General features: G+C 40.7%; 1 protein-coding gene across 1 annotated transcript; it reads right to left on the reverse strand.

Annotated features, from left to right (window-relative positions):
- Positions 1-256: 256 nt before the first annotated feature.
- Positions 257-26,902, reverse strand: ENTREP1 (endosomal transmembrane epsin interactor 1). The gene is made up of 11 exons (XM_058827642.1): positions 25,198-26,902; positions 24,425-24,481; positions 15,560-15,670; positions 14,021-14,143; positions 13,107-13,214; positions 12,871-12,989; positions 9,156-9,285; positions 8,513-8,585; positions 4,133-4,279; positions 2,081-2,367; positions 257-968 (listed from the first exon to the last, which is right to left on the reverse strand). Exons 2-11 carry the CDS (start codon positions 24,434-24,436, stop codon positions 762-764), a joined length of 1,317 nt encoding a protein of 438 aa, XP_058683625.1. The 5' UTR covers positions 24,437-24,481; positions 25,198-26,902; the 3' UTR covers positions 257-761.
- Positions 26,903-27,680: the final 778 nt, after the last annotated feature.

Here is a 27,680-nt window from a genome sequence, read left to right on the forward strand (position 1 = left end):
ATGGATGGGATCTGCATAACTTGTGCCCTGCTTGATGCTGCACAGTCTGGGCTTCCCAGCACCTGGAAGAATATAAAATTAGCTATAGTAGAGTCTTCATTCGTAGCACCTGCTGCAATAAACAGCATTTCAAATGAGACTATACAGAGAGTGCCTTTCTTCCCGGGACAGTAACAAGCCAGTACCACTTACTGCAAAACAGCTGTGCTTTTGGGTGTTGTTCCATCATTAACTGAGAAGTTCACTGAGCCAAAAATCTTCTTCAGGACATTTTTTATTCTTAGTAAAGTTTGCACTTCAACAACTTTCTTTTGTAAAGAATAACTTCAGAATTCTGTACACCATTTTTTTACTAATGTAGTTTGTATCTGAAGGGCTCCATTTGATGACAGGAGATTTTAATTTAAACCAAAGTACCAAAAAGTTGCCAATTCCTTCAATACTGCTTTTGACAGCTCCTTCCACAAGGATGATGTATCATCATACCCCACAACTACATGTTACCAAACTTCACAGAAATGCACAGCACTAATGTATCACAAACAGATGAGCTGCAGCTGAGAGCCCAGTAAAGGTCAGTTTTCAATCTGCTTAATGCTCTTTGTGGAATGATCTTCCCCTTTGTAGTCTGAGCATAAGAATATTAAAAAAGAAGGCAATTATTGAGAAACCCATCCACCCACTTGCCAGAGATATTTTCCTCTGCAGTATGTATATGTCTGACAGAAGTACTTCTGCTGAGGAATAACCAAAAACCCAGCTCAAAGTGAAGTTTCCCTGACAACACCAGTAAGACTAGAAGTCCGTTCACGTTCTGCTCTTTGGATTCTCCTCTCTGCTGGGTCTTCTCCCTCTGTGGTGAAAGTACTCAGGTCACCACAGCTCTCCAGGTACAGCAATCGAGGATGTAATCTGAGAGGTAACACACTGACTCGCAAAGGTGTGGCTTGCTGAGCATGTGTCATCACCTTTATAAAGAAAAGAGAAGTTTAAATCAGTTTTGTTTTCAGGCTCTTGTCCCATTAAAATAGTTTTTTACCCAGCTAGGAAGAAGCTAGTTGTAGTGTTGTTTGTTATATTTAAAGAATAATTTAAAAAGCTCTAAAACCCCTAGCCTTTGCCAAGGAGGCATGGGAAAAGCAGTCCTAGTTGGGAAAGGAGTGGGTAATTTTTTATTTTATTGTTTGTTGAGTTTTTGTTAGGTTGGTTTGGTTTCCCCCTCAAAGGTGCACAGGAAATTTTTCACTCCAACCTATGGCATGTCTGTTATTATTTACAAAGAACCTAAATGTTGCTTCCTTGCAGAGGCCACTGAACTGTACTAACCTTCAAGCTTATGTGATAAATTAAATTATTATAAGGAGCCTTTTTCCTTCCTGTTTCTGTCAAAATTGTCAAGGCTTTTGTTGCCTGAAGGCTGCAGTGGGAAATCCCACTTTATTTGCAGAACCTAAATGACACTGATGGATTTTGCATGAGAACCCAAACCAAAACCAGTTGTCATAGCAAATCACTTGTGCCGTGCATGAATCAATTAATCTACCCAAAAGGTCGGTAAGTTACCAAAACATTTGTTTGATGAAGCCTACAATGTCTGAAACTTCTGGCTAGTCATTCCATTAATGTAAACATGTATTTTCTATTTTCTGCTTTTAATTTCCTTAGTACTAGGTCTTACTTTTATCCTGGGAGCCAATCACGAAAAAGTTGCTTCTAATAGGTTTACATAATAATTTCCTTGTCAGCCTCCATTCCTTCTGGTTTGCAATGGCAAATGGTTATTTATAACATCTTCTCCCTCTCCCCTGCCATACTCAATATAAAATGCTGTCATGTTATTTACATTTCATGACTCTCAGCAGAAGACTGACTCAGTTTTTAAATACACACATACTCTGGCTTGTGGCTGACAGAGCAATAAATGTCACAGCCTCTCACACACTCCCTACATGAAAGTAAAGTCCTGAAGGAAGCCAATTTGGTCCAAAAACTGACACAGACTGGCAGATGTAAACCTATATTTCCAAACCAGGGCCAGTGGTTTTCCACATCACGTGATAAATACAAGTAATAAAACTACCTGCTCAAGGAAAGTGGCACTGGTGACAGCTTCTGCCATATGTTTCTCATCTGATTTTAAAACACATTTGATATTTTCCACCGCGTCATGTATGTCTGGGCTCATGCTGCTGGAGGACTGCTCAAGGATCCTTGCCACACGCTGTTTAGTCTCCATGAAAGATTTATAGTCTATCAGAGATCGGGGTCTTCCCCTCAAAGCTCTTGCTCTTGAACTCTTCTGCAAGGTGACCGCGTTAAGTGGATTTACATCACTGAGTGCTGCAGTTTCACAGTTGAGAACTGTCCCTGAAGACAGAGATGAAACAAAGCAAACAATCCACATAGTTCATGGCATTCCCAGAGATGCCCCTCCTGATTCAAAGAGGATGCAGTGCATCGTTTGACCTCGTAAAACCTAACAGTCTGGCATGGTCAGGGTGGTATGGAAGACTCACTCTATTGGATTTACACAAAATGCCTGTAAAATAGGCATACATAACTATGATTCAGTGCACATTACATGTCAAAGGCTCTGGAGGGACTCTTCCCCTTCAGAAAGCTCTGTAATTTTCTGTACATTGGTTCCTTTTTCTTGTTTCTGATCTGAAGAGATCTGAAATGCATGTTGAATGTCAGTGTAAACAAAAAGGTAGAAGGCTTTTATGACCTCTTCTAAACTCTTGATAACTTTTAGTTACTAGCAGTCAAGAGGACAAGAGTCAAGAGGACTGAAAATAACTGTCAAGCTGTAATCTAGTAATACTACAAAGTAGAAATTCAATGGAAAAAAACCCCAGAAACAAACCAAACCCACACCAAAACGTTCAAAATTACCTTTCAAGGACTAAACAAAGGGCAATATAAAATCAATTTCACTGCCTTTTGCCAAAATAAAAATACACTGCCTTTGGTGTACACAAATTATCAAATTTTGACCCCATTAAAAGGAAGGAAAAAACAAAAAAATCCCAAACCACACCTACAGTTTGTTCAAGAAGTACTTTAATGTTGGCTTCAGACCAAAAAATGTCAGGAAGAGATCCAAAACTTCCCAGAAAGAAGAGCACTAACTTGAAGTAAATTCCATTGCTGCAGTGAGTTCCTTTTCTATAGTGCTGATGATTAACTCAGACCTAACTGCTGAACTGACCTGACCTCAGTAACTGAGCCTAAAGCTTCCAAATGCTTCTGACATGGGGTCTCAGTACATCAGAAACACTCTGCTTTCACAGCTATGAATAGGCTGTGTGTCATGTAACTATTGCTTCAGCAGCAGATTCTCTGGGCTGCTCTGGTGGAACTCAGTAGGACAAGACAAAGCACATGCTACAGCAGGGCTGTGAAAACATTCCACAAAAACAGCAAGTGTAATCCAGATAGGCATGCTCCCAATATCCAAAATAAATGGCTGTTACTAACATGCCCATTGGCACTTATATTTTGAGTGCTGGTATGTGTCAGCAGCTACTGTGGTGATTCCAATATCCTCTAGTAAAAACTGCAAGACCCCTGACTGGTGCATTTTTCAAGACTGGCAGCAGTATGATGGACTGTTTAGTCACATTAGCAGTTTTCCCACAGCAACAGAATTTTATCACTGACACCAAAGCAGTTTCATCAACTCTCCACCATGAGTTGTGTTGAGGTTTTTTTGGGGTTCTGTTTTGTTTTTGTGTTTTTATGACGTGAGGATTGAGAAAAGGGGAGCCAACTTACAGGCTAACACCAAATCCCCAAGCCAATTTTGCTTTAAATTGCTCACATCAACAACTGCACTTGTAAGATTTTAGGTGTCAGTGCACTAAGGAATCCTGTGTGCTCTCCCTCCTCATTTTCCATGACCCCTCCCTCATACCCAGACCTTGCTACAGACCCTGTTCCTGGATATGAAAACCTAAAGAGCAGCAAAACTAGGGAGTTAGGTGGAGGTTTGGCAAACCACTGTTATGTAGGTGCTCTGCTGGGAAACAGTAGCTGATTTCTGCAGGTACTAAGTTCAATGTACAAAACTTTTGAAAAGTTTTCTTTTAAAGAACCATTACACAATCACTGACAGAGAAACCCAAGTCACCTTGAGGCAGCTGGCAGTGGAGCACAGGGTCACTTTTAGAGTATTTCCGCAAGGAATTGAAGGCTCTCCTGTTCACTCCTGCAGACACACAGCTTGCATTTGAAGGGGAAAGGCTCACTCTGCTGGAAGGCTCCTGAATTTCTTCAGCTGAATTATTAGAAACAGAAAAGTAGAAGTAGTCAAAATAAAGCTAATCTGTAGAAGCCATTGTTAGAGACTGATTTTTCCCCCCATCCCACCTGCAAATCTGTAATAACGGGACACAAAGGTCTAGAGGTGCATGTATGTGTACACAGACCCACACTTACTGAACAGTAACATTGGTCTAAACCCTATTTAAATGTTTGCAAAAGCCTGTTCCGCCTTACGCAATTGGAGTAGCAGAAGACTACAGTCTGGTACACCCCAGTACAAAAATCACCTTAAACTACCTGATCAGAGAGAAGGAAGCTACAGCTTTATTGGTGAAAAATTAAATCTCACAGAGCTCCAAATCCTCATGCTTATAATCAGTTGTACCGAGTATGACAGCATATGGTCCGAGAAGTTGGTCAACTTTTGCAATTAGGTATCTTGTAATCAGTCACTACTCCCTAAAAAGGAATTAAAATATTTCCTTAAATATTTTCCTGGATTCTTGTGATATGCTATATCCTTCCCCTTCACTCCTTTTCCCAAGAGTGAAACTATATGCTGCAATGTAATGAACAGGATAGGATGAAGCTGTGTATGTTTCTCACTAAGCTTGGTTCTGTGCCTCCATCTAGTGGCACCTGGTATGTCACAGAAAACAATTTTCTTGATCATTCAGGAGTAAAAAAACTTGTAGTGGGATACCAGGTACCCAACCACAGCCACTCCCCTCCGCAACTGGTGAGAAAAAATATAATGAAAGGCTCATGATTTGAAATAAGGACAGGGGGACATCACTCATCAATTGCTATCACAGGTAAAACAGATTCAGCTTGGGAATATTGGCTGACTTTATCAAAAAATGAGCAGGATAATGAGGAGTAAAACAGATCTTAAAAACACCTTCCCCCAACCCTCCCCCAGACTTTATCTTCTGCCCTGCAGCGGCTCAGGGAACATGGGTTGTGGTCAGTTCATGACACGTTTCTGCTGCTGTGCAGGGAGAGGAATCCTTCCTCTGCTGCAATGTGGGGTCCCTTCCACAGGAGACCGTTCTCCAGGAATTTCTCCAGCTTGAGTCCATTCCACAGGGAACAATTCTACATAAAATGCTGCAGTGTGGGTCACTCTTCCATAGGGTCAGTCCTGTTCCAGCATGGGTCCCCCAAAGGGTCACAAGTCCTACCAGAAAACCTGCTCCAGCATGGGCTTCTGACAGCAGCCTGTTCCAGAACAGGCTTCCCATGGGGTCACAGCCTTTTTGCACACACCCACCTGCTCCAGGAGGGGCTTTCCATAGGCTGTGGGTGGATCTCTGCATCCCTGTTACCTCCATGGCTGCAGGGGCACAGCTGCCTCTCCATGGGCTGCACCATGGGCTGCAGGGGACTTGGCTCCAGCACTTGGAGCACCTCCTCCCCCTTTTTCTCCAGTGACCCTGGTGTTGGCAGGGCTGTTCCTCTCACATATTCTCACTTCACTCTTCTCTGGACACCAATACATCTGCAAAGTAACTTTTTTTCCCTTCTTAAATATGTTGTCACAGAGGTGTTACCATGATTTCTAACTGGTGCAGCCTTCTCCAGCAGCAGGTCCATCTTTGGGACTCTGCCAGGCACAGAGCCTCAAACCTTCCAGCAGCTTCCCCACCACTACCAAAACTTGTCCAGGCAAACCCAATACAAAACCAAATTAATGTAAACAGTCTTTTATTCAGAATATGGCAAAAATCTAACAGGTATGTGCCACGGGCAGAAGCATTCAAGAAAATTTAGGCTTGGATGGCATGTACTTGTTGAGCACAGCACTTTATCACCTACACAAATGCAACTTAGAATCTCTAAAGAAGAAAGAGTGACACAACCTATATAAAACAGGCGCCAGCCTAGCAAATCAGAAGGTAATGCCCAGCAACAAAATATGGCAGACCAAGAATCATGCAGGATTAAAGAATCCATCACCAATATAAACTTTTCAACACCAGTGGAGCTGTTTTAGCAGTAAGTCCTGGAGGTACAGTGGTGCTGTTACTTTGGAGAAGTTGTTTGGTATTTTTTTTTTCATTCTGAACAGATTAATGAGCGGATTTTGTGATCTTGATCCTTAATAATGTTTCCAAGAGATAATTGTCTTACAGTGGAGTGTACTGGAAATTCATACACCTGGTTTGTGATGATATAGAGAAGCTACCAAGCACTTCCTGCCACCAGCAAAAGGTTGCATGTCTGCCTACTAGAGTCAGCAGACTGTAGTCCCATTCTGTGTGACAGGAGTAATTATGAAGTCAGTAAAACAATTTTAGCTGGCATAGAGATGCTTAGAGCTCCTCCTGCAGCTGGCAGTCAGGATTCCCCTTACTCTGCTGGCAGAGCAGTGCACAGCTTTAACTTCCATCAGGAGCTATACTCAGTTGATCAGCCCTGATGGTGCCAAGGGAATCACAGCATCATACACAAATGCCCTGGCATGACAGCCTGCCAGCATAAACTGAAAGTTCAAGTTTTATTTATAGACTGCTACACTGCACCAGCTGAGACAGCCCACAGACTTCCTCTGCCACAATTCCAACATAAGCCCCTATTTTATATTTCCCTCCTGCAGTGGTTTAACCCCAGCAGGCAGCTCAGTCCCTCATAGTCACTCTCACTCTTCCCCAGTGATAAGGGAAGAATTGAAAGACAAAAGTGGCAGAACTCATGGGTTGAGATAAGGAGTGAGGTGGGAGAAAAAAAGCCAAGAAACTCAAAGGAAAACAAGTGATACAAAAGCAGTCACTCACTACTGGCTGACTGATGAACAATGACAATACTGGAACACTCCCCCCAAATCACAAATCCAAACCAGCACCATAGGCTGCTATGAAGGAAATTTCACACCTCTTTACAGACCTCTTTATTTAAAAAAAATACTGGACAAACCAGTTAAGATGATGGAAAAGAGGGTCCACTTTCCCATATGTGCTCAGGTAGGTCTGATTCTTGCAAAGGAAATTTTTAAATACAAATGCCTCAAACAGTGTCTTATCAGAGCCTTTTTTAAAAACAACAAAACAAAACAAAGCAAAGGCTTTCCTGACTATCCTTCACTGCAGGTGCGTTTTCTATGCTGTTTTTTCCTGTTTCCAGTCCTCATAACTTTAAGCAAGTCACCATGACTCCTTGTATTTGATAACCTCTTTTTGTTTGAGCTCAGGAAGCTCAGAAAGCAAAACAGGAGTTTTACCAGTAAGAAAGCTTTGAGGAAGAAATCTAGAGAAGCTATAGCAAAAGGTTTTAATTTATCACGGCTGGCAAGACACCAGAAGCATCCAAGTGCTTATTTTCAGCAGTTTCAGGAAGGCTGTGAGAATTTAAGGGGACTTCGACAGAGTTGACATTTGGCTAAAGTATGATTTTATACAAAATCTTTTTTCCCCCCTGACTCCACATAATAGGAGCAATTTCAACTGATGAAGTTCAAACCCAAGGGTTTTTTTTATAGTTTGATAAGTACATTGGCAGAAGAAAGGATACAATCAAATAAAATATTTGGGGCTTCCCCCCTGCCCCAGTTTTTACTCTCTTGTATGAATATTGCAGACAAGACAATCTTGCCATAATGGCCAAGTTCAAATGAAAATTGGAACACATTTTCACGGGCTGTACTGGAAAAGCTGGAAGTCAATAATGTTTAGACACGAGCATACATTGCAACAAAAATTAGGCTAAAAACAACTTGGAGCCATAAGGCATGGTTTTCTAAAACAGTGCAGAGCAAAGCTTGATGTGGTCTCTAAGAGTGGTTTAGCTGTCTCCCGTACCAGGATGCAGAAACTATTTAGTAAGTCTTCCAGTTCAGGCTGGAAAATGGAGTAATTCCCAGTTTAGCTCCACACAGTACAGCGTTATTCTACCCTTTTCCTATTTTTACAAGCAACAAAATGTTAACAGGCACCATCACATACACTAAGCAAATGGAAGCCCTGGAGCTGGACATCATTTCTTGTAACATATGGATATAGTGTCAAAACCTAACTATAGGTTGCTAAAAAGCAACCATATCCTTCTTTTTGTATCTTGCATGAAAACATGTTGTTATGCTTTTAAATATTTTTAATATTAATCCTAGTTCCCACTGGCCAAAACAATCATGATTCTGTATCTCTGGTTTGCAGTGTGGTGGCTGTCTTTCAAATATAATAATGCTGCTGCATGAAGTTGTATGTGTTGCAAAGAACATTCTAGAACAAACTTTAAAATTACTTGTTACCTTGAGAGGTCTGCCTGTCACTTACTTCCCCTGAATCAACATCTTTCATGCCATTTAGTTGAGGTGCACCTCCCTGGAATAAAATGCAGAAGTTGAAAAATCACAAGTCACCATCTTTCTCTGGCATTTCCTAAGAACTGCAACATCCACCTTAGAAATGGAACACTTGTAAGAACAAGTTTGCACAGAGACTGTATCATATGAGTTTAATTCTATGGCAAAATCAAGGCCAGTGAATGTCTAGCGTTCATGTTCATCACCCAGGTCAGTCATTTCCTGGGAAAAAGCACCTGTCTTTTGAAAACACCAGTGAAAAGGGATGACCAATGATGACAAAATTTTGACCTAGTCCCTCACAAGGAGGAGTGCAAGTACCTAAGTGAAGTAAAGCAAGGAGGTCTTTTAGAATAAGCAGTAACAGGTGTGCTCCACATTGCTTTTTGTTCCTTCTCCCATGCCTGGGCAGTTTTCCAACTGGAGAAAACTTTTCAGTTCTAGAGATAAGTAATTAATTAAAAAGCTTTGGTGAAATTTACATTTGTAATCAAATGTATCCTCCTGACTTACATTTACCATGCCTGAGTGCAACCTCTCCCTTAGAGGGGAAAAAACAAATCAGACATTAAACCCTTGTGGCTGGTACCTGCTCAGAGCTTTTTAAGCTGCACGCAGCTTCATAAGGTGGAGGTCGGTCCAGACGGCAGAACACTTCAACACCTTTGATTCGCATTCCATAAATATGGGGCATAGAAATCACATGAGAGACAGCTGTGCTGCAATAAATAACACAGAGCAAACCTGTCAGTGTGGCTTTCCAGCTGCAGAAAAATATCATCTGCTACCAAACTCCACTGGTTTTCCTGTGCCAGCTCAGATTTTGGAATCTAAGTCACAGGTACTGGACTCGCCAAGATCTGCAAGACATTGTCTCAGAAGACAGCAGGAGTAATTCACAGTTTAGCTCTTTAGGATGTGCCTCTCCAGTGTGCTCCCCAGAGTTTAAACATCTTTGGGCAGTACTGGGCCTAGGAACCCATTACGGTTTTACTTTAGAGATTTAGTTTTGTTACAAAAAATGAAAAGTACAGGCTGTCACTCAAAATGTGACAGCCTAGCTTTGAGTTTTGTGAACCACTGGGTTCTTAATTATAACCTAAATTCAATATACTTGTGACCTGGAGCTTTGTGCTCAGATACAGCTGCACAGAAAAAGCCAAATTAAAACAAAAAGCTGTTTTTGTGATAATGCAAGAATATTATGGTTGATTAATGCACAAAGGCTTGTACAGGGCAAATGCACCTCATGGCTAACCTTACTCCTCAGTTTCCAAAGAGCTCTCTGAAACCTTTAACACAGCAGAAATCCCAATGACCTTTTGCTGCAACATCTTTCTCTTAGGAGGTAGCTCTGAGAAGGAAGAAAACAGAACAGTGCCCGGAGAAACATTCCTTTTCATAAATATACATTTCCATTGCCTCAGGAACACTGTAACAAATTGTGGTGGTCAACAGCAGAGCTGGCAAGAAGACCTTCCCCACATAATCCTCAGACAAGTCTGTGACTTATACCATCTCAGTTCTTCTCTGTTTTTGTTCTTGGGGTGTTTTTTTAACATTTTAGTTGCTGTTTTGGCATGGAGCATGAGCCTCAAGCACAACAGAAACACATATTTTGCTCTCTGGCCTTTGGTCAGGTTTCATCCACTATCATTAGTGGATGCTACTCTCTATAAAGCAAGTCCTTCCTCCCATAATTTAGCGTTTCTTTGGACACTGTCAGGAGGGAACAAAGATGACTGACATTTTTTTCTTTCAAGCTCAGAGGAAAGGGCAGAATGACAGAAATGCCTATGGAAAATTGCTTGCGCAGAGAGGAAAAGTTTCAAAACAAGAACCTGGAAGCCCTCTTGTGAGTGACTTCTGTGAAGGCAGTGGAGGTAATGCATGGAGAAATCTGAGGAAAGGAAAGCAGATATTTTGACATCTGGCTATTATCTCTTTTAGTCTTAAAAATGGGGAAAATAAAATATGTTAAAATAGTTTTTAATTACAATCTACTTCAAATGTTCCAAAAGGCTTCAGAACAATTTCGGAGTACAATGGAGAGAAATCCTCCATCAACATTACTTCTTCACATTTTCCTAGATGTTCATGCTGAATTTACATTCAATATAAGCCATAAAGTTATGCATTTTGAACCTTAAGTTTTCCTTTTAAACATGCCTGATCTGGCCCGTCCAGCTCATTCACACCTTGAAAATTAATGCTATGTCCAACAACTATATTAAAACTTATTATAGAACAGGCAACTAGAAAAGCACTGCCTTCAGTCCCTTAGTTATGAAAGTAATTTCCAAGATGTACCCAAACAATACTTCAAACTGAACTGAGGTAGAGTTTTAGGCCTTGCTGCCCAACAGGCATCACCTCTTCCCTAAAGTTTACATGTCTTGTGACACTTACATAGAATCACAGAATATCCTGAGTTGGAAGGGACCTACAAGGATCAAAGTCCAACTCCTGGCAAACTCCACATTTTGTTTTCCACCTGGAAACTGAGTTCTCACTGCTTATGTTGTGCCAACCCTGAAGAATAATGTAATTGCTATTTTTTAATATATTTTTATTTTGTATCTATTTTTTAAGGTATGAAATAATAAGAGTAGAGATAGAAATTGACCAGACACTTGTAGAGCTAGTTTGGTTTTTGCCATTAAATAAGACAAATATAAAAGCTTCCCATGAACAAATGAGAAAAACAATTTGCTTTGATAGCTGGGCCTCTGACTTTTTAATTTAAAGGGTGGCAGAAGAAGGCCTACACATTCCAAACATGTCTTTGGCATAAACTTTGATGACTGCTGTTTCCCTTTTCAGGGGATGTATCTGTCTTGGAGCTTGCAGATGGGGCTCACCTCCCTGGATGTGGCTCCTGTGACACCCTCCTTGCACACAAAGGTTTGGGATGCAGGGACCAGGGAGCTCAGCACAGAAAGCCAGGGCACAGGTGCTACACGAAGTTCAGGGTACAGATTGAGAGGAAGAAGTGTGAGGAGGCTGACTGAGAAATGGCCACATCCCATCTCAGCCACTCCTGCAGGATCCAGCCCGGGCTGGATGGAGATAATTACTCATCTTCCAAAAACAGAAACAGTGTTACTTTAACTTCTGCCCTGCTGCATAACTTACCCAGAACATCCTAAAACAAGTGGCCTTACTTCAGAAAGATGCCATCATCACTGAAATGATACTATCAACAACAAGTTTTAACATAGTCACAGGTAAGGTGGCAACTCAATTTTAGACCACAGAAGCCTTAAATACTGTTCAGCAGCACCCCTGTGCAAAGAAAAAAAAAGTAAAAAAAGGAAATCCTGCTGCTGGGAAAGAGATAACCATCTAGAATGACATGCTAGACAAAGAACAACTGGCCCATTTTAAAGCAAGGGAACTCTGAAAGCATGTTTAGATAAATATTCTTCCAAAGAGATCATTACATGTTTCATTCTGTTCCCATAAGCACCTTGAACCAAGACTTACATAGAGGTTTTAAGTAATATTTTTAATTCAACTCCAGTCTCTGGTCTTTCAGAGGACCTGTTCATTCTAAATCCTATTGTTGTGCCATTTTACCATTTTCTAGGCAATCCCACAATCTGTAATTACCTCTGCCAGGAACATAGTCTTGAAAGTCATGCATGCTATTCCTGATGAAACAGTGAAATAAACTAAACATTCCTGCACACTGCAAAAAGGAGGAATTTTAAACAAGAGTCATACAGTCTGCTTGAGCATCACAATACTTTATGTATAAATATCGTATATTCAGAACAGAATAATGCAGCCCCACCTGAGTCATAAACTAGTAAAGCCAACCTGCAAGTTACTTTTAAGAGCAACTACCTGCAGGGTAAGGCATTACTTTTCCAGGCAGTGCAGTCAAAACACACCCTTCAGTCATCTCTAACAGCCCAAGAAGGAGAATAAGAATGACTCTGGGAGGAAGATCCATGGGGGAACACCACTCAGGGTCTCTGGCTTACCAAGTGGTTGTGTCTGGCTTCCCACTGCCGCCCTCACCTGCTCTTGACAGCATCGTGTAAGTTTTCAGCTGTTTTGAGCACTAATATTTCTCTCACCCAGAAATAGTTCCTAGAGAATCTAAACTCAAACTCACAAAATTTTACTCCCTTGCCCACATTGTATTTATGCTGTCTCCAAACTAATAAGTTCTTTTTTTTTTTTTTAACCCACCTAAAATCACAAACCTTTTCACCAGAGAAATCAGTCTTAAAAAAAAAAGATTTGGCCATGTCTTGAAGTACAGTAAAAGAAAGGAAGAGAGTGTACAGTTTTACCTGTGACTTGTTTGTGGGGTACAAGAATTAAAAGTTGCAAAATAGGAGGGAGGCGGGACAGGTGGGACAAAATCATCAGGATCCAAATCGTAATCTTCGTCTTCAGTCTCAGATTCACCCTGATCAAACAAACTTCTGTTAAAAGCCTTCTGAGCTATAAATATTGCTGAACAGTATAAACTATTAAAACTGCTTGTATCACTCTTTGTGGCAGCCAATGCCTTGTGCTCACTTACTGTGCAGAATCTTCTTGATGCAAGTATCTGCAAGTAATGCAGGGCAGACGCTGTGAAGCAAACTGTAGCGGCGAGAGCATTCAGGGTGCTAAGAGCTAAGAGAACTTTCTGAAGAACATGAAGATCATTGAAATGAAACTATTAAATCATGGTATTTGTAAATGTCAAAATAATAATAATAATAATAATAATAATAACAACAACAACAACAACAACAACAATAATAATAATAGTGCTACAAAATAAAAGCAAATACAGAGGAGATTACCATGGCACTCACTTCTAAGAAATGTATGGGATGAAGTCTTCAGCACAATTTCCAAGACTAGAGTAATTTGCAAAAACTTGTTTTACACTATTTATTGTGCTGACAGAGAGATCCAGAAGGGTTTAATACAGCTCAGATGTGATTTATCCATCTATTCATCCAAGAACTATAACCTTACTCATAACTTTGCGGTGGGAACTCCAGATTCAAGATGATTCCCATTAAAGAAACATCAAAGCTTTTTGATATTTGAAGATGGTGCTGGTCGTGAGTTTGATTTGAACAGCTTGTAAGACACGAAAGGCTGAGAAGTGCAAAAGACTAACAAAGGCATCAAATAATTAGCTAAAACTTTGATCTTATTCACCCTTGTAATCTTGTCAGGATTCAACTGCAGTTTTGGTTGCACTAAACACAAAAAAAACAAGCAAGAAATGCTTATTGGCTCAGCAATGCACTGGTCAAAACCCAGACATTAAAAAATCCCCCCACGTTACAGAACTATGAAGAGCTTTTGACCAGTGTGGAAGACCAGAAAAATAAAACAGTTTTTCCCAGTAAACACAGCAATCACTTCAGCACTGAACTGCTGCACAAGCATGGGCATTATAAAAGCAGTGCTGCTGCTGCTGTGTGTGCAGGGTACCTTGAGAAGAAGGTGAGCAGCACCGCATGACTTCACATGGTATAGCTTCAGTACAGCCTCTACTTCTGTGCATTCAGTGGGATGAGGTTCTTCACAGCACAAACAAGTCTTGTTTTCATCCATCTTGAAGAAACAAAACTCTACTTTTTAAATTGTTTTATGCAATATTTTTACCTGCATAATATAGAACCTATGTCTTAAACTAAACCCATGGCTACAAAGCAGACTGGAAATACAGGGTCATATAATTGAACAGTTTGGTATCTCAATAATTCCTGCATTATAAAGCTGTGCTATGTATTTCTTATTTGAGAGAAAGCATGGGTAATGCATTAACACATTTAAATACAACTTAGTTGTAAGCCAAGCTGCACTGATTACTAAGCAATTTTATTAGCTATGCTCTTTCCAATGCCTAATAGCCTAGAAATTATTTCTCTGATTGTTGTGGAAACCACTCTATATGAACTGTCCACATTTTCTATGGTTCAGGAATACATCTTGCATTTCTATGGGTGGAATGAAGCCCACAACTATCATTTCAACCCAGTCAAATCATTAGTAGCCATATCTGTAGCTCACTGTTAGTAACGTTCACGTTCAAATTCATCTTATCATCTTACTTTTCAAAGTAGAAATTCAAAGTTTCCATATTTAGAAATAATTGTGTATTTAGCTTTCAAATTCTAAAGTCACAATGTTGACATTCTTCCACCTACAGAAGCCACCCTACAAAATAATTAATGACTTCAGAAATGTGTTTTTGCTATACCCATACTTCCAACTATAGACAGCTCAGAAACTCCTGCAACATTTGACCACCTCATCTGGAGTATCATTAATTCTCATTGTGGCTTTGGTACAGTGATACTGGGTGACTATAGATTGCCAAGTGTTTATAATCTTGGACTGTCACTACAATACACCTACTGGCATGTCAAGGAACCAACAATAGCTTTCTTGAAAGAGTAAATGAATGAAAATAGATATTCAAAGATCTTTCCATTAAACCACAAAGTCCTTCAAGCTTTTACACACAATCATCTTCATCACCAAGTGACCCTGTATTGTATCCTTATATTTTAATTACTCCACAGTTTCCAGTTCATAAACAGTGATTCTTCTATTTCTCATGACAACCACTTGAGAAAAATCTTTTGCATTCTGCCCTGCCTTGTACAGATTGCATCTTCCTCAAGTGGAAGTCTTCTGAAAAGCTAGTATGATTTGATCTACCTTGGTTTTTTCCTCACAGCTTCTGCTGTAAGGTATCACACAATGGTCCCCACCAGGTGAGGCAAAAGAGCAAGAACAATCCCACCAACAGATTACAACAGACTGAACATTTTGTGGGTAGCTCACCATTACGCACATTCAGACTTTTTTCAACAGTTAATTTTTTTTACATTACTACAGAAGTTCTTTATGCTAGTTCTTAAATTACTTGCAACTCTACATCAGGACGTTTTGTGATCTCAGCACAGCAAGCTAATATGCCATAATGAGAAGAAATCAGTGTAAATCAGTATGTGTGCTCACCAAATCACATCTGGGTACTCCAGACACAAACTGAATGCCTTCACATCCTAGTATGAATCCAATCACGTTCAGCATGACACTGATCATAGACAGCAGAACAAACAGGTTAACCTGGAACATCAAAACAAAATTAAGTGCACAGGAACCCAACTCAAGGAACCTATCACAGAGCAAATCCCACGCACAAACTGAAGCTGGGAATGACTCTGTTTTTATAAAACTGACCATGATTTCAGTGCCCCAAGGTGTCTTAACCTATTCCCAAAATTCTTTCTCTTCCCTCTCCTTATTCTGCACTAGTTATGCAGAAATAACATATATGCAACTATTGAAAATATCAGTAGTAATAGCACAAGCAATTAAAAGTTTTGCTGGAGTGCAAACTATGATCTGCAAGTCGCCCAACTTCTGCTGTATGTCATACTCTTCCACCAAGTTTAGCTCTCAATAAATTCAGAACAGTACAGAAACCTGAAGAGGGAGAAACATCTTAGGCCAATATTCACTCTGAACATTTCCAGAATTATTTTGCAGCACAAATAAATGAAAAATATTTGTCCCAGTACAGTGAGGATTGAAACACTTAAGAGACTTCAGTCACATGATTTTATTTCCTCCTGGCTACCAAAACCAGAATATTCATAAATCAGACAATACTTTCAGATTTATAAACCACCTGAAATTGAGCAATGGCAAGAGTAATAAATACATTAAAAAAGGACAAGCAGAAGCAGTGGACAAAACGATGTCTTGCTTACACATATGCCCTTACAATCTGTGTTTACATGACTTTGGATATGGATTTAGAATATATGAAAGAACCATCCTTGTCCCTATTCATACAGGCAAAAATATTCTGTACTTCAAGAGAAAGTAGTATGGATAAGACTACTACTTTAGAGACAAATAAAAATAAGATGCCTCCTTTAAGCATTCAATCCTACAAAACAAGTATCAAATTCTTAATGTTCTAAAGCATCCTTTTTAATAACAATCTACTCATTCAGGTCTCTTTATATCAAAATGGTCCAAATTAAAAAAGCAGGACATGAAAAGAAGCAGAGGAAGAGAAGGACATTATGAGGGATGCGAGTTCAGCTCTGCTCCAGACAGTTTGACAGGAGATCCAGCAACATGGACTTCCTAAACATGCAAAGAGCACCATGGTCTTCCCAATAAATTTAACTGAAGTACCATGGTTAGCTACCTGGAATCTGAAGCATAAAAAGGTAACAGCTGTTGCACAAATTATGTTCCCATTTTCTGAGGTTCAGGGAAATAATCCCCCATGAATGGACAAGAGCCAAAGAGCATTACTGTGCAAGCTAAATTCTTCAATTACAACATTAGTAGTCATTACTCATTTGACCATAACATCCCATAAGGTAGATTTTAACCCCAAAACCCCAATAACTTGTTTATTAGTAGTTATTAATAAATCTCTGAAGAGGACTGGGACCACTCTGTGTTAGATATACTAAGAACAAAATAATTTATAAATTATTAAGAGAAAGAGTAATTTGTCCTAGCTTTGTACTAATCACAAAACCACAGATTAAGAAGAATAGAATACAATAGAAACAATTCCATCTACAGCTATACTAAAAAGTTACAGTTAAAATCCAGACTTCCAATCCAGAATTTTGAAAAACAAAAAAATCATTAGTATTTTTCTAAAGAAGTGTCAGAAATCAAAGAGCAAAGAGGAAGAGAAGGAATATTATCATAAATATGTGAAAGGATGATAATTTCTGCATTTATTTTCTAATAAATTCTATGAGAAGCAAGTATGATCTTGATCTGTTTTTTATATGTACAGTGTATTTTTGACTGAGTAAAATCCTGCCAAATGATCAGAAGACAAAAATTATTCCTCTACATACAATCTAAAACACTACCATGATCTGAACCATAACCACAAATTCTCTGCCACACATCTGACAGTGGACAAGATGTTGCACTTGACTGTCAAGAGAAAAAAATCTTTTTTCTTTCTACTCCATCACTGGTGAGAATTTTTACACAATCACTGAGATCGGAAGGGACCTCTTGAGACCATCTAAATATCATCCCCTGCTCAAGCAGGTGTCACAACAAGGGATCTGGAACCATAAAATGCCTTCCAACCCAGACCATTCTATGATTTTATGACCTACAGCAAGCTGTTGAATATAATGTCCAGTTAGTTTTGACTATTTCTACAGGTAACCTACATCAGTTTTTGATCATCATAACATTAAAAAGTTGTCTTCTATGTTCAGATGGAATTTCCTATTTTCTCAGTTCTGCTCACACCCTCTTGTCCTGGCAGTGAGCACTACTGAGAAAGGTCCAGCTCCGTAATCTTCGTTCCCTCCCATCAGCTATTTAGAGATGCAGGATATTCCCACTGAGGGTCCTCCTCTCCAGGCTGAACTGCCACAGCTTTCACACCTCTCCAGGTGTGGGAAGGATCACATCTCTTGACCTATTGGCAAGTCTGCCTAACCCAGCCCACGACACCACTAGTCCTCTTTGCCACAAGAGCACTTTGCTGTCTCATGGGCAGCCTGCTGTCCACCAGGATCCACAGGTTTTTCTCTGCGGAGCTGCTTTCCACCAGGTTGCTCCCTTCTGTGTAATAGGATAATTTCCCTGTGCAAGCAGGACTTTGCATTCCCCACTGTTGGACTTCAAGAGATTCCTCTCAGTGTAATCTTCAGCCTGTCCAGGTCCTTCTGAATGGCAATATTTAGCATATCAGCCATTCCTTTCAGTTTGGCATCGCCTGTGCTGAGAGTGCACTCAGATCCACTGCGCAGAGCACTTGCTTCAGTAGCACTGGCCCCTCAGTTTCCACCCCTCAGGCTCACCTCTGGCACTTGGCAAGCTTGGCTTTCACCACTGATCCCAACCCTCTGTGTCCAGTTATTCAGTCACTCACTGTCCAATCTAACATGTATTCTGTCAGCTTATTTTGTTACTTATATTCTCCTGCAGATGCAAATTTAAACATCTTCTCCATCTCTCCTACAAGTAAAAAGAGGGGTTATACTTAATCCCAGTGACAGAAGATCCCACCCAGAGGAGAGAAGTACTTCTCATTTTAGATAAAAACAGAGAAAGGCAAACATGGTATTTCAAAAATGAAACAGAGTAACCGGTTTTGGCTGCAGTTATAAAAATGGAAACAACTCAAATTATGGCCTTAGTTTGGGTCAGAGCTTCATCTTCAGAGCATTAGATACACATGGACTGTGAACAGCTGCAGAAAGCCATGAGGAACCTTCATATGAATTAGACTATACAAAAGTGAAGCATATTCTACTCATATTTGCTACTGTCCTGAATGTATGAACTCTTTCAAGTAAAAAAGTATCATTATGCCTTTCAAGGAAAGAAGAATAAATATGCATAGTAAAGCTCTGACACTATCTTTCATTCTGCACGGGAAAGCTCCTTGTTGTCCTGCTGCTGCTGCCATTGAAGCAAGTATCTAATTCAAGAGAGGAATTGCTTTCACTTAAATAGGCACATGCAGGACTGATGCTCAAGCAGACACTTAAATGAAAGAAAAAACAGTTGTTTCACAATCAGCAACTCTTATATCCATTTACAACCTACATATATTCTTTATAAACATCCTGTAGAAAAGAGTATGTCCATTTATTAGTTGTCCATAGGCACAGCAGCAATAGCTATAATTAAAACTCACAGGACCTTACAAGACTTCTGTCAGTTGTGAGAGCTACTTATTCTACCATATGAAGACCCACAATGTAACTGCCAACAAAGGAAAGCCCTGCAAGAAGAGACAAATGAATTCATTTAATTAAAAAAGTCACATATTTCAAATGCAGCACTAAAACACCCCATGTATGAGAGAAAAGCTTTTCCAGCATAAAAACAGCTATAAGCTTCTAATGGCTTTTCATACTCTCACTTTTAAAAGCCTATTTCTATTTGCTTATACTGACTTTAAAACCTTTGCATAATTACTGTTTATTGGCTTAATGCTGCAGTCTGGAGTGTAAGCAAAGAGGTTAACACTGAGCTATTTTACTTCTAAAATCAAGGGAAAAAAGATACTGCTACAGTAATTCTCATGAGTAAAATGACTGCTTGTCATAAAGCACATGCCTAGGGAGAGTGTTTTTCAGGGCTAGGGACAGGATACAGAGCTTCTGTTCACAGTTCACTGCTACTAGCAGGGCTAAAGTTTAAGAACGTTACTGGAATGAATTATCTTGATCTATACATTAAATTTTAGTTAAATTCAGGAAAATCTGTCAAGGTGCAGATATCATAGCAGAAGTCAGCCCTAAGAAATCTTTACGTTTTCTCGGACATATTTTTCTTTGGATAAAAATTTTCAATTAAATACGTGGTTTACCACGAATATATTCTTCAAAAATTACATAAATAAAGGCCGACTTCTACAAACTTTTCTGTTTTCAAAGTAAGACCTGTAAATATTTGTCATAAACCAAAAATATTAACATGTTTAAATTAAAAGTGTTTCAAGTAAAAATTTCAAATCATTTTGTGACCACACTGTAAAACATGAGAAGAATCCAGACTGAATGACACATGCTGCACATGCAACTCTGCTTTTTTTGTCAAGCCCCTCAGAGCTTTACATGAAAACAATGACATGTATGAACACAAAAGCTGCCACACAAGCAAATAACAGAAGCATGCAGTACTTGATGTAGCCAAAAGCTGGAGTCACATTCAAGACAGAGTCAGCCTGCATGTGTTCTGTTGACTTCTTGATCCCGTGCATTTTGCAGGTACCAAACTGCTCCCCAGTACTTGCAGCTGCAGCAGTTCAACTCTGCACAGAACAACAGGCTGATGTCTTGTTGGATGCTAGCGCTTCTTTCCCTTTCATCTGATCACAGCTAAGTCTCCTCTTTAGCAGCAGAACACAAGCACCAAGCAGACATGAAAGACATGCTAAACTTGAAGTCTTAGACTCAGTTGGTGAAAAAAAACCCCAAACCAGAAACAAACATAATCAGGGGATCACCTAAAAAGCACTCTATAGGATTGCAACTAATTTATGTGCGACTGAAAGGAAAGGATACCTCACTAGCTAAGGGCTTCTGCCTCTAGCAAAGCATGTACAGCTCCTGGCAACTCCTGGGAATGCAACATAAACTTAAATCAGTCCAGTCAGGCATACAAGTAAGGACAGAGGCTATAACAGCAAGCATCACCTGTCAAAGACATGAGCTCCCCTTAAAACATACACAAACTAACAATGATGTACTTTCTGAAATAATTTAGGTTCCTTCTGGTAAAACTAAGATTTAAAGCCGTGTGAAAAGAAGAAGCTTAGGAGCAGGAAGGAAGGAACCAGATTCTTCTATGCATGAAAGGTAACATTGAGCCCAGAATGGTTCAGAGCCAATATCTAAGTAACTTCGAAGGGTAGGTGGTGGCAGTGGTGAGTTTCCCTTTCCCCATTAATACATTTGGACAGTCCTAAAGAAGAAACATAGTATCATTAATATCTCCAAGATCACTGAGTCCAGTGTTAACTCAGCATTTCCTCAAAGAAAAATCAGCTTCAGAGCACAAGCATTACAAGCTGACTTCCAAAACTGATTGACAAGATATCCAGGACAGAAATTTCTCAAACATGTAAAACCAAGGAAGGATTTCAGAACCTAGACTTTCTCAGCAGCATTACTGCTCAAGACTATGCCTCCCTTGCAAAAATGTCCTTCAAAAGATATGACTGTAGCTTGATTTTGCCTTTCAGTACCCTGTCTCTCAGATATATTACTTATCTGGCATCATCCCACACTGTTTATACAGCTGTAAAACAGTGCAGGTGGCAAAATCCAAATAACGACTATCCATTTTATTTACTAAAAGGTCTTATCACAGCCATCCCTCTTCATGGCTGTTTTTTCACAGATGGTGTTACTAAAGGTCCACTGTATCTGTAACCAATGTGTTTCCATTCCTTTCTCCCCTCCAAGGAAAAACATGAGCGGCTGAAACACCCAGCTCCTTTCTCAGAGCATTGCAGCCTTGTGCTTACTGCAAGCATCAGCAGCATCAGAATCTTGCTGTCACAGAAAAAAACCTGAGTCTGGGTGTTTTCCTCCATGACCAAGGCCTTGGACAGAAGTGGCAGTCATAACAGTCTGACTCTTCACAAAAACCCAAACACAGATAGTGAGAAACCATCATGGGGAGTGCTAAGGCCATACATGAGGAATTAAAAGGAGAGGACAGTCACAACTGACAAAAGGATATGAATTTTAGTTCTGAATAAGTTTTTTAGTTTTGCTTATGAATGCCATAATTTCAAGTCACTACTGTGTAATGATTCTCATTGATGAGACTTTTAGGAAGCTTGCTTTTATAATTCATGTAATTGTGCACTCTTCATAACTCCCTAGACAAAAAGGTTCAAGTTACTAGGGGGTAGACATAATAGACATTTAGCCCAAATATGCTCACAGAAACCAACAATCCGCCCTTGAAAGAATGTAGATAGTTTAAGGTATTATTTCCTTACCCTCAAGAAGAGTATAATGTTTATTTGTGTTTTTATTTTTCCATGTAGAATAGACAATTTCAGTTGGAAGGGACCTACAACAATTATTTAGTTCAACTGCCTGACCACTTCAGGGCTCACCAAAAATCAAAGCCCAGTATCAAGTGCATTGTCCAAATGCCTCTTAAACACTGAGAGCTTAAGGCATCAACCACATCTCTAGGAGCCTGTTGCAGGTTTTCACTGCTCTTTTAGTAGAAATGCTTCCCAATGTCAAGGCTGATCTAATCTGGCTATCAAAAATCAGACCTCTATAGAACACACATATAAATAAGAAAAAAACCCAAATGGTTTTATAGATTCACATAATCACAGAATAGAGTAATTGTGGCTATTAGAGAGCTGAGGAAGATTCCTCTGTAATCTCCTGCTCACAAGCAGGGTCAGCTATGAAATCATGGCAGGCTGCTCAGAGCTTTTATCAATTTCATGTCAGAAACTTTCCCATCTGCTGCGCAATATCCCAGGGCAATCTCCTTCAGCATGTGACCATCCTAAAGATCATTTGAAATAAAAGAAGGGATCAAGAAGAGTTTGTGCTTTCAATTTAAGTAAAATCAGGAAAGTAAGATCAGTTTTATACAAAGGAGAACATTAAAGAGTGAAAGAGCAACAACATTCTATAGAAACAGCACAGAACACAGACAAAGAATACTGACACAGGAGTGCTGTGCAAGTCTTAGGCAGTTTGAGACTGATAGCATATACATTTATCTTGATGAAAATATGACTCTTCCAGGTTGGGAGTCTCTAACACCAGACTTCTCTCCATATCCACAAAACTCCTGAAAAATTTGCCTGTGTTAACCAATGCACACTTAGAAGTAACAATGGATGTTGGGTGGTTGACAGCTGGCTGAACATGAGCCAGCAGTGTGCCCAGGTGGCCAAGAAGGCCAGTGGCATCCTGGCCTGTGTCAACCGCAGCGCGGCCAGCAGGATGAGGGCAGTGATCGTGCCCCTGTGCTGGGCACTGGGGAGGCCTCACCACAACTCTGCACTCCATTCTGGCCCCTCACTTTAAAAGGGACATTGAGGGGCTGCAGCCTGTCCAGAGAAGGGCAACAAGGCTCCCGAAAGGACTAAAGAACATCTCTCATGAGGGACAACTGAGGGAGCTGGGGCTGTTTAGTCTCAAAAAAAAGGAGGCTCTGGGGATATCTCATTGCTTTTTACAACTCCCTCAAAGGAGGTTGTGGTGAGGTGGGGGCCCATGGCTGCTGTGGTGCCTGCAGTGAGAGGACAAGAGGAAATGGCCTGAAGCTGAGAAAAGGGAGATTCAGATTAGTTACCAGAAAGTTTATTTGCTGTTAGGGTAGTCATGCATTGGAATGGGATGTGCCAGGGAGGTGGTGGAGTCGCCATCCCTGGAGGTGTTCAAGAGGCGTTTGGATCTGACATTGGGTGATGTGTTTTAGGGGTTTGGGGCAGTGCTGTAGACAGATGGGACTTGATGATCTCAAATCTCTCTTCCAGCCTTGGTGAATCTACATTTCTATGATTCTATCCACAGCTCACACATCTAATCCTTGGTACTCCTCACTGATACCCATGTGGATCCCAAAGGAGTGCTGCAGATAAATGAAACAACTACCTTGGCTCAAAAAAGTCTTCAGAAGTGACAGTAAGGCAAAAAATTACAAACAAATAAACAAAAAAAACCCCAAATCAACCCACCAACCAAAAAAAACTCCCTAAACCCACACACAAAACAAAAGCAACTCTAAAACTCTTTTTCAAATCCCAACTCTGAGACATTAAGAGACACACAGCTTCAGATTTCACTTACAAGTGGAAACAGCTTACACACCCTGCACATCAATCTTCTTCTCTCACAGTAATGCAATGTCAACTGTATATGAAATTAGCACTGGATCCTGCTGTAAGGTGTTCAGTTAGCCCTCAAACCCATTGTCAAAAACTAAAACACTACAACTAAGCTAAGATTTAAAACCATCTCCTTTATTTCAGTTTAAGCTGCACTGTCTCGGGGAGCTGTATTACTTATCCTAAGCCAGCACTTTCTTATACATACAAAATTATAAAATGTGTGCTTTAAATAATATTAACAATTCATCCAGACATGGTCCATTCTTGCTCTTACTGAGGATTTCATCCATGCAGGAAAGAATATGGCCTTTCATGGTCTTTGACTTCTCTTTAAATAAGTATGATTCTACAATTTGAAAAGAAAGACTCAACATTTCTTTTAAAAAAAGGAGAAAGAGGTGATTATTTTTTTTTACCAGTGACTATTAAATTAGGATATTTTTTTAATTATTTCCTTACAGACTTTAATCCATACTTACCAAAAGCATCATCGGTCTCTTCCATGTTGTTAACCCTAAGATTCCACATAAGATTGTCTACAACATGAAAAAACACAGTGTCACCAAGAAGCAAAGAACTGTCCACAAAATGCCATTTACACTGTTTTTATTACTGTACTTCGGAACACTACAGCAATGCTGTATCTTTGCAAGATACAAAGATGCACTTAAAGCAGAGAATACTTGTGCTGATGAGGTTCTTTGCTCCTAAGAGCACCCTGTGAAAAAATAACCAAATTAAATCTGCTCTTTTCTTATTTTTTCCTCCCAGAAAACACGTATGGGGACAAGTAGTATGTCAGCAATTCCAACCTCCACATTTGCCTTAAATAATTGCTTTCAACCAAGGGAGTACTTGTTCTCTGAAACGTGGCTAGGCAAGTCTAAAAACTGTCCTTTTTATCCCCTCTCTCGATCACTGTCTCAGCACTTCATTAATTGCCTATTTCTTTCTTCCCTTTTGCTGATTTCTGACCATTTCAGTGAGCTAAAACCCAAAGAATGAAACCTACTGAAATCAATAAAGAGCACCAGCACTACCTTCCTGAAACATTTTGCTATTTAATCAGATGAATGCCAGTATCAGTGCGAGAAAAGAAGTTAAAATAAAAGCACATCCTTCTGCAACAGCAGTTGTTAGACCAAACTTGCTGAATCACAGAACTGAACTCTATGATTCTTTCTTTACCTTACAGGGCAAAACAATTAAAAAATTATAAATAATTGCTGTAGAACTGAAACAAACAGCATACCTGAATATTCTCTCACAGAAGAATAGGAACTCTATAAAGAAAGGTAAATAAATTTCTCAGCATGTCCCATAAATCAGCAGATATACTTTTAACCATTGAACTTTGTGACTAAGTCAGTGGACATCAAGCTCCTACCCGAAAAAAAACCAGGACTGGAACAAGCAGGAAGTCATCCACTAGTATTTTTAATAAATCCCTTCTGTAACTTCTTTCACTTGACATGATCAATCTAATCTAGCGTAACATGCATATATGACTTGGCCAAACACCTACTGGTATCATCACTGGTGTTGCAAAACCACATACATAACTCTGCAGTTTCATAACAAAGTATTTTTTGAATTCTCTGACTGCAAAATGGGCACATGATTTTATAACAAAGCACATCAATACTGATGTATTTTTTTTCCCTTAAGGACAACAAATTTATTTCATTGCATCTGCTAAGTATAAGAAAAGGAAGGTGTTCTCAAAATTTTCCTGACATGCCCCTCACAAGTCAGCATGTTGCATCCATAATGAAGAGAAAACCAAACCAAAAAGCACCCAACCAGACACATCAGTCAACTTTTGATGGCATCTGCTTTTCCAGGTTGCTTCTGGGCTAAGATTTTGACTTATGTTTTTACACCCAAATGGTATTTTGGTAACTTTTCTGAGTGTACTATTGCTTCAGAAATATAATTTAAAAACCCCCAAAACCCAACACCTTTCTTGATTATTAAAAAGACTGAATTTCACTATTACATGTGCAACTTTAAAGCATTTTAAAAGCATAAACATGATTCTGTGTACAGAATTCAAATTAAGACCATTGGTTACATATATTTAAACTTCTTTTAACCTAGAGTAACATCACAAAAGAGATACCAAACACAGACATTTGGATGGTCTGGATTTCCCCTCAACCCCCAAGGACTGTGTACTTTCAGGGATGAACATTGCATTATAGATAAACAGGAACTACTTGATCCCCAAACTACTGCATTGAGAGCATTTCCACAGGTGGTGAACAACACTGGCAATTTAAGTGAAATATTTAAAGAGAGGGATAAGCTGATACTGCTGACACAGGCAGCAAAAGCTGAGTGTTCCATCCCAGTACACAACTTGCTGAGTGCTGGAAGGTCCACAAACTGGAGCCAATCAATGGGACTCTCTTACACTTACTAACTTCTGCTTACTACTGCCTAGCTTCTGCAATACAAGCTTCTGTATATATTCTGCATTTATAAAGCTGTGGTTTAAAGCAAGTACCAACAGGAGATGGAATAATTTCTCTCAGTACTCCTTACAAAACTGTCCTAAGTCCATACTTTTTTTCCCCAGGAATATTGATTTATCTCTACATTATGCCTACAAGTAAAGGCGCAAAGCACAGACATGCAACATCTACTTACACAATGACTTCTGAAAAGTACCGTGTCTGATAGGGCAAAAAAAGTCAAGTACCTTTTTTTTCCCACTGTTTTTTTTTTTTGTTTTTGTTTTTGTTTTTTTTTTCAAAAATGACAGCCAGGAAATAAATCCCCTATTTGTTAGTCTCGACGTTTGTTACCCAGCTGGGGTCCTACAAAACTATCAGCGAAAAGCCGCTAGCTACCCCGTTAGCCGGAGGCTGTTTCCAAGCGATCGCGGAGGAGCGGGATCACGCATCCCTCGGGACAGCCGACCCCGCAGGTGCCGGACCCCAGCACGGCGTGTCCCGCCCGCCACTTACCGACGAGCCGGCCCAGAGGGCGTTCTTCACCTGCGGGGCGCTGCTCAGCGCCAGCACCCCGAAGCTCAGCGCCACCAGGGCGCAGCCCAGGCCGGTCTGCAGTAGCCCCAGCCCGAGCAGCGAGTGGAAGGGCAGCGGGGGGCACGGGCGGCGGCGGGGCGCCGCTCCCGGCCGGAGGGGCGGCGGCGAGAGGCCGGCGCCCGTGGTGGACAGCGGGTCCGCCGCCGCCTGGGGCGACATGACGAGTCCCTGGAGAGGGCAGCAGGACCCCGGCAGCACCATCGACGGCGACACGGGGCTGCCGACTTAGGGTATCGACGGCGGCTCTCGGCGAGCGACGGCTGCTGTCGGCACGCCGGGCCGGGCCGGGCGGGGCCGCCCCCGCGCCAGCCCCCTCGGGCGCCCACTTCCTGCGGCCTCGCCTCCCGCGCCGGCTCCGCTCCGCTCCGCGGAGGGGAACACCGGCCCCGGCCTCGCCTTCAGCGCCAGGCGGGGCCGGGGCACCCCCGCAGCCGGCGCCGAGCCCGGCGCAAGGTGCTTCGCCGGAGCTCGGACGCCGTCCCCGACTCTCCCGGACCCTGAGCCATTCTTCCTGTCCCGGATCTCCCCTCTGATGCTGCAGTCGTTTTGCAACAGCTTTGGTGGGGTTTACCCCTCCTCTTGCTCCCGTGCTCCCTCCGTTGCCCGTCTTCTTTGCCCTTTTATCCCTGGTCACTGTTGCTACCGAGCACTATGCCTAAAGTTTTAAAATAACTCTTTACTG

The sequence above is a fragment of the Poecile atricapillus genome, chromosome Z (genome assembly GCF_030490865.1).
Source record: "Poecile atricapillus isolate bPoeAtr1 chromosome Z, bPoeAtr1.hap1, whole genome shotgun sequence".
Taxonomy (NCBI): Eukaryota; Metazoa; Chordata; class Aves; order Passeriformes; family Paridae; genus Poecile; species Poecile atricapillus.

What these genes read in the sequence shown, in the direction of transcription:
- ENTREP1 (XM_058827642.1), bottom strand. An exon ending in TGACAGGCAGACCTCTCAAG is followed by an intron (nt 4,280 to 8,512) that starts GTAACAAGTAAT and finishes CTAATAATTCAG; the next exon opens with CTGAAGAAATTCAGGAGCCT. An exon ending in GTGCCACTTTCCTTGAGCAG is followed by an intron (nt 969 to 2,080) that starts GTAGTTTTATTA and finishes TTCTTTATAAAG; the next exon opens with GTGATGACACATGCTCAGCA.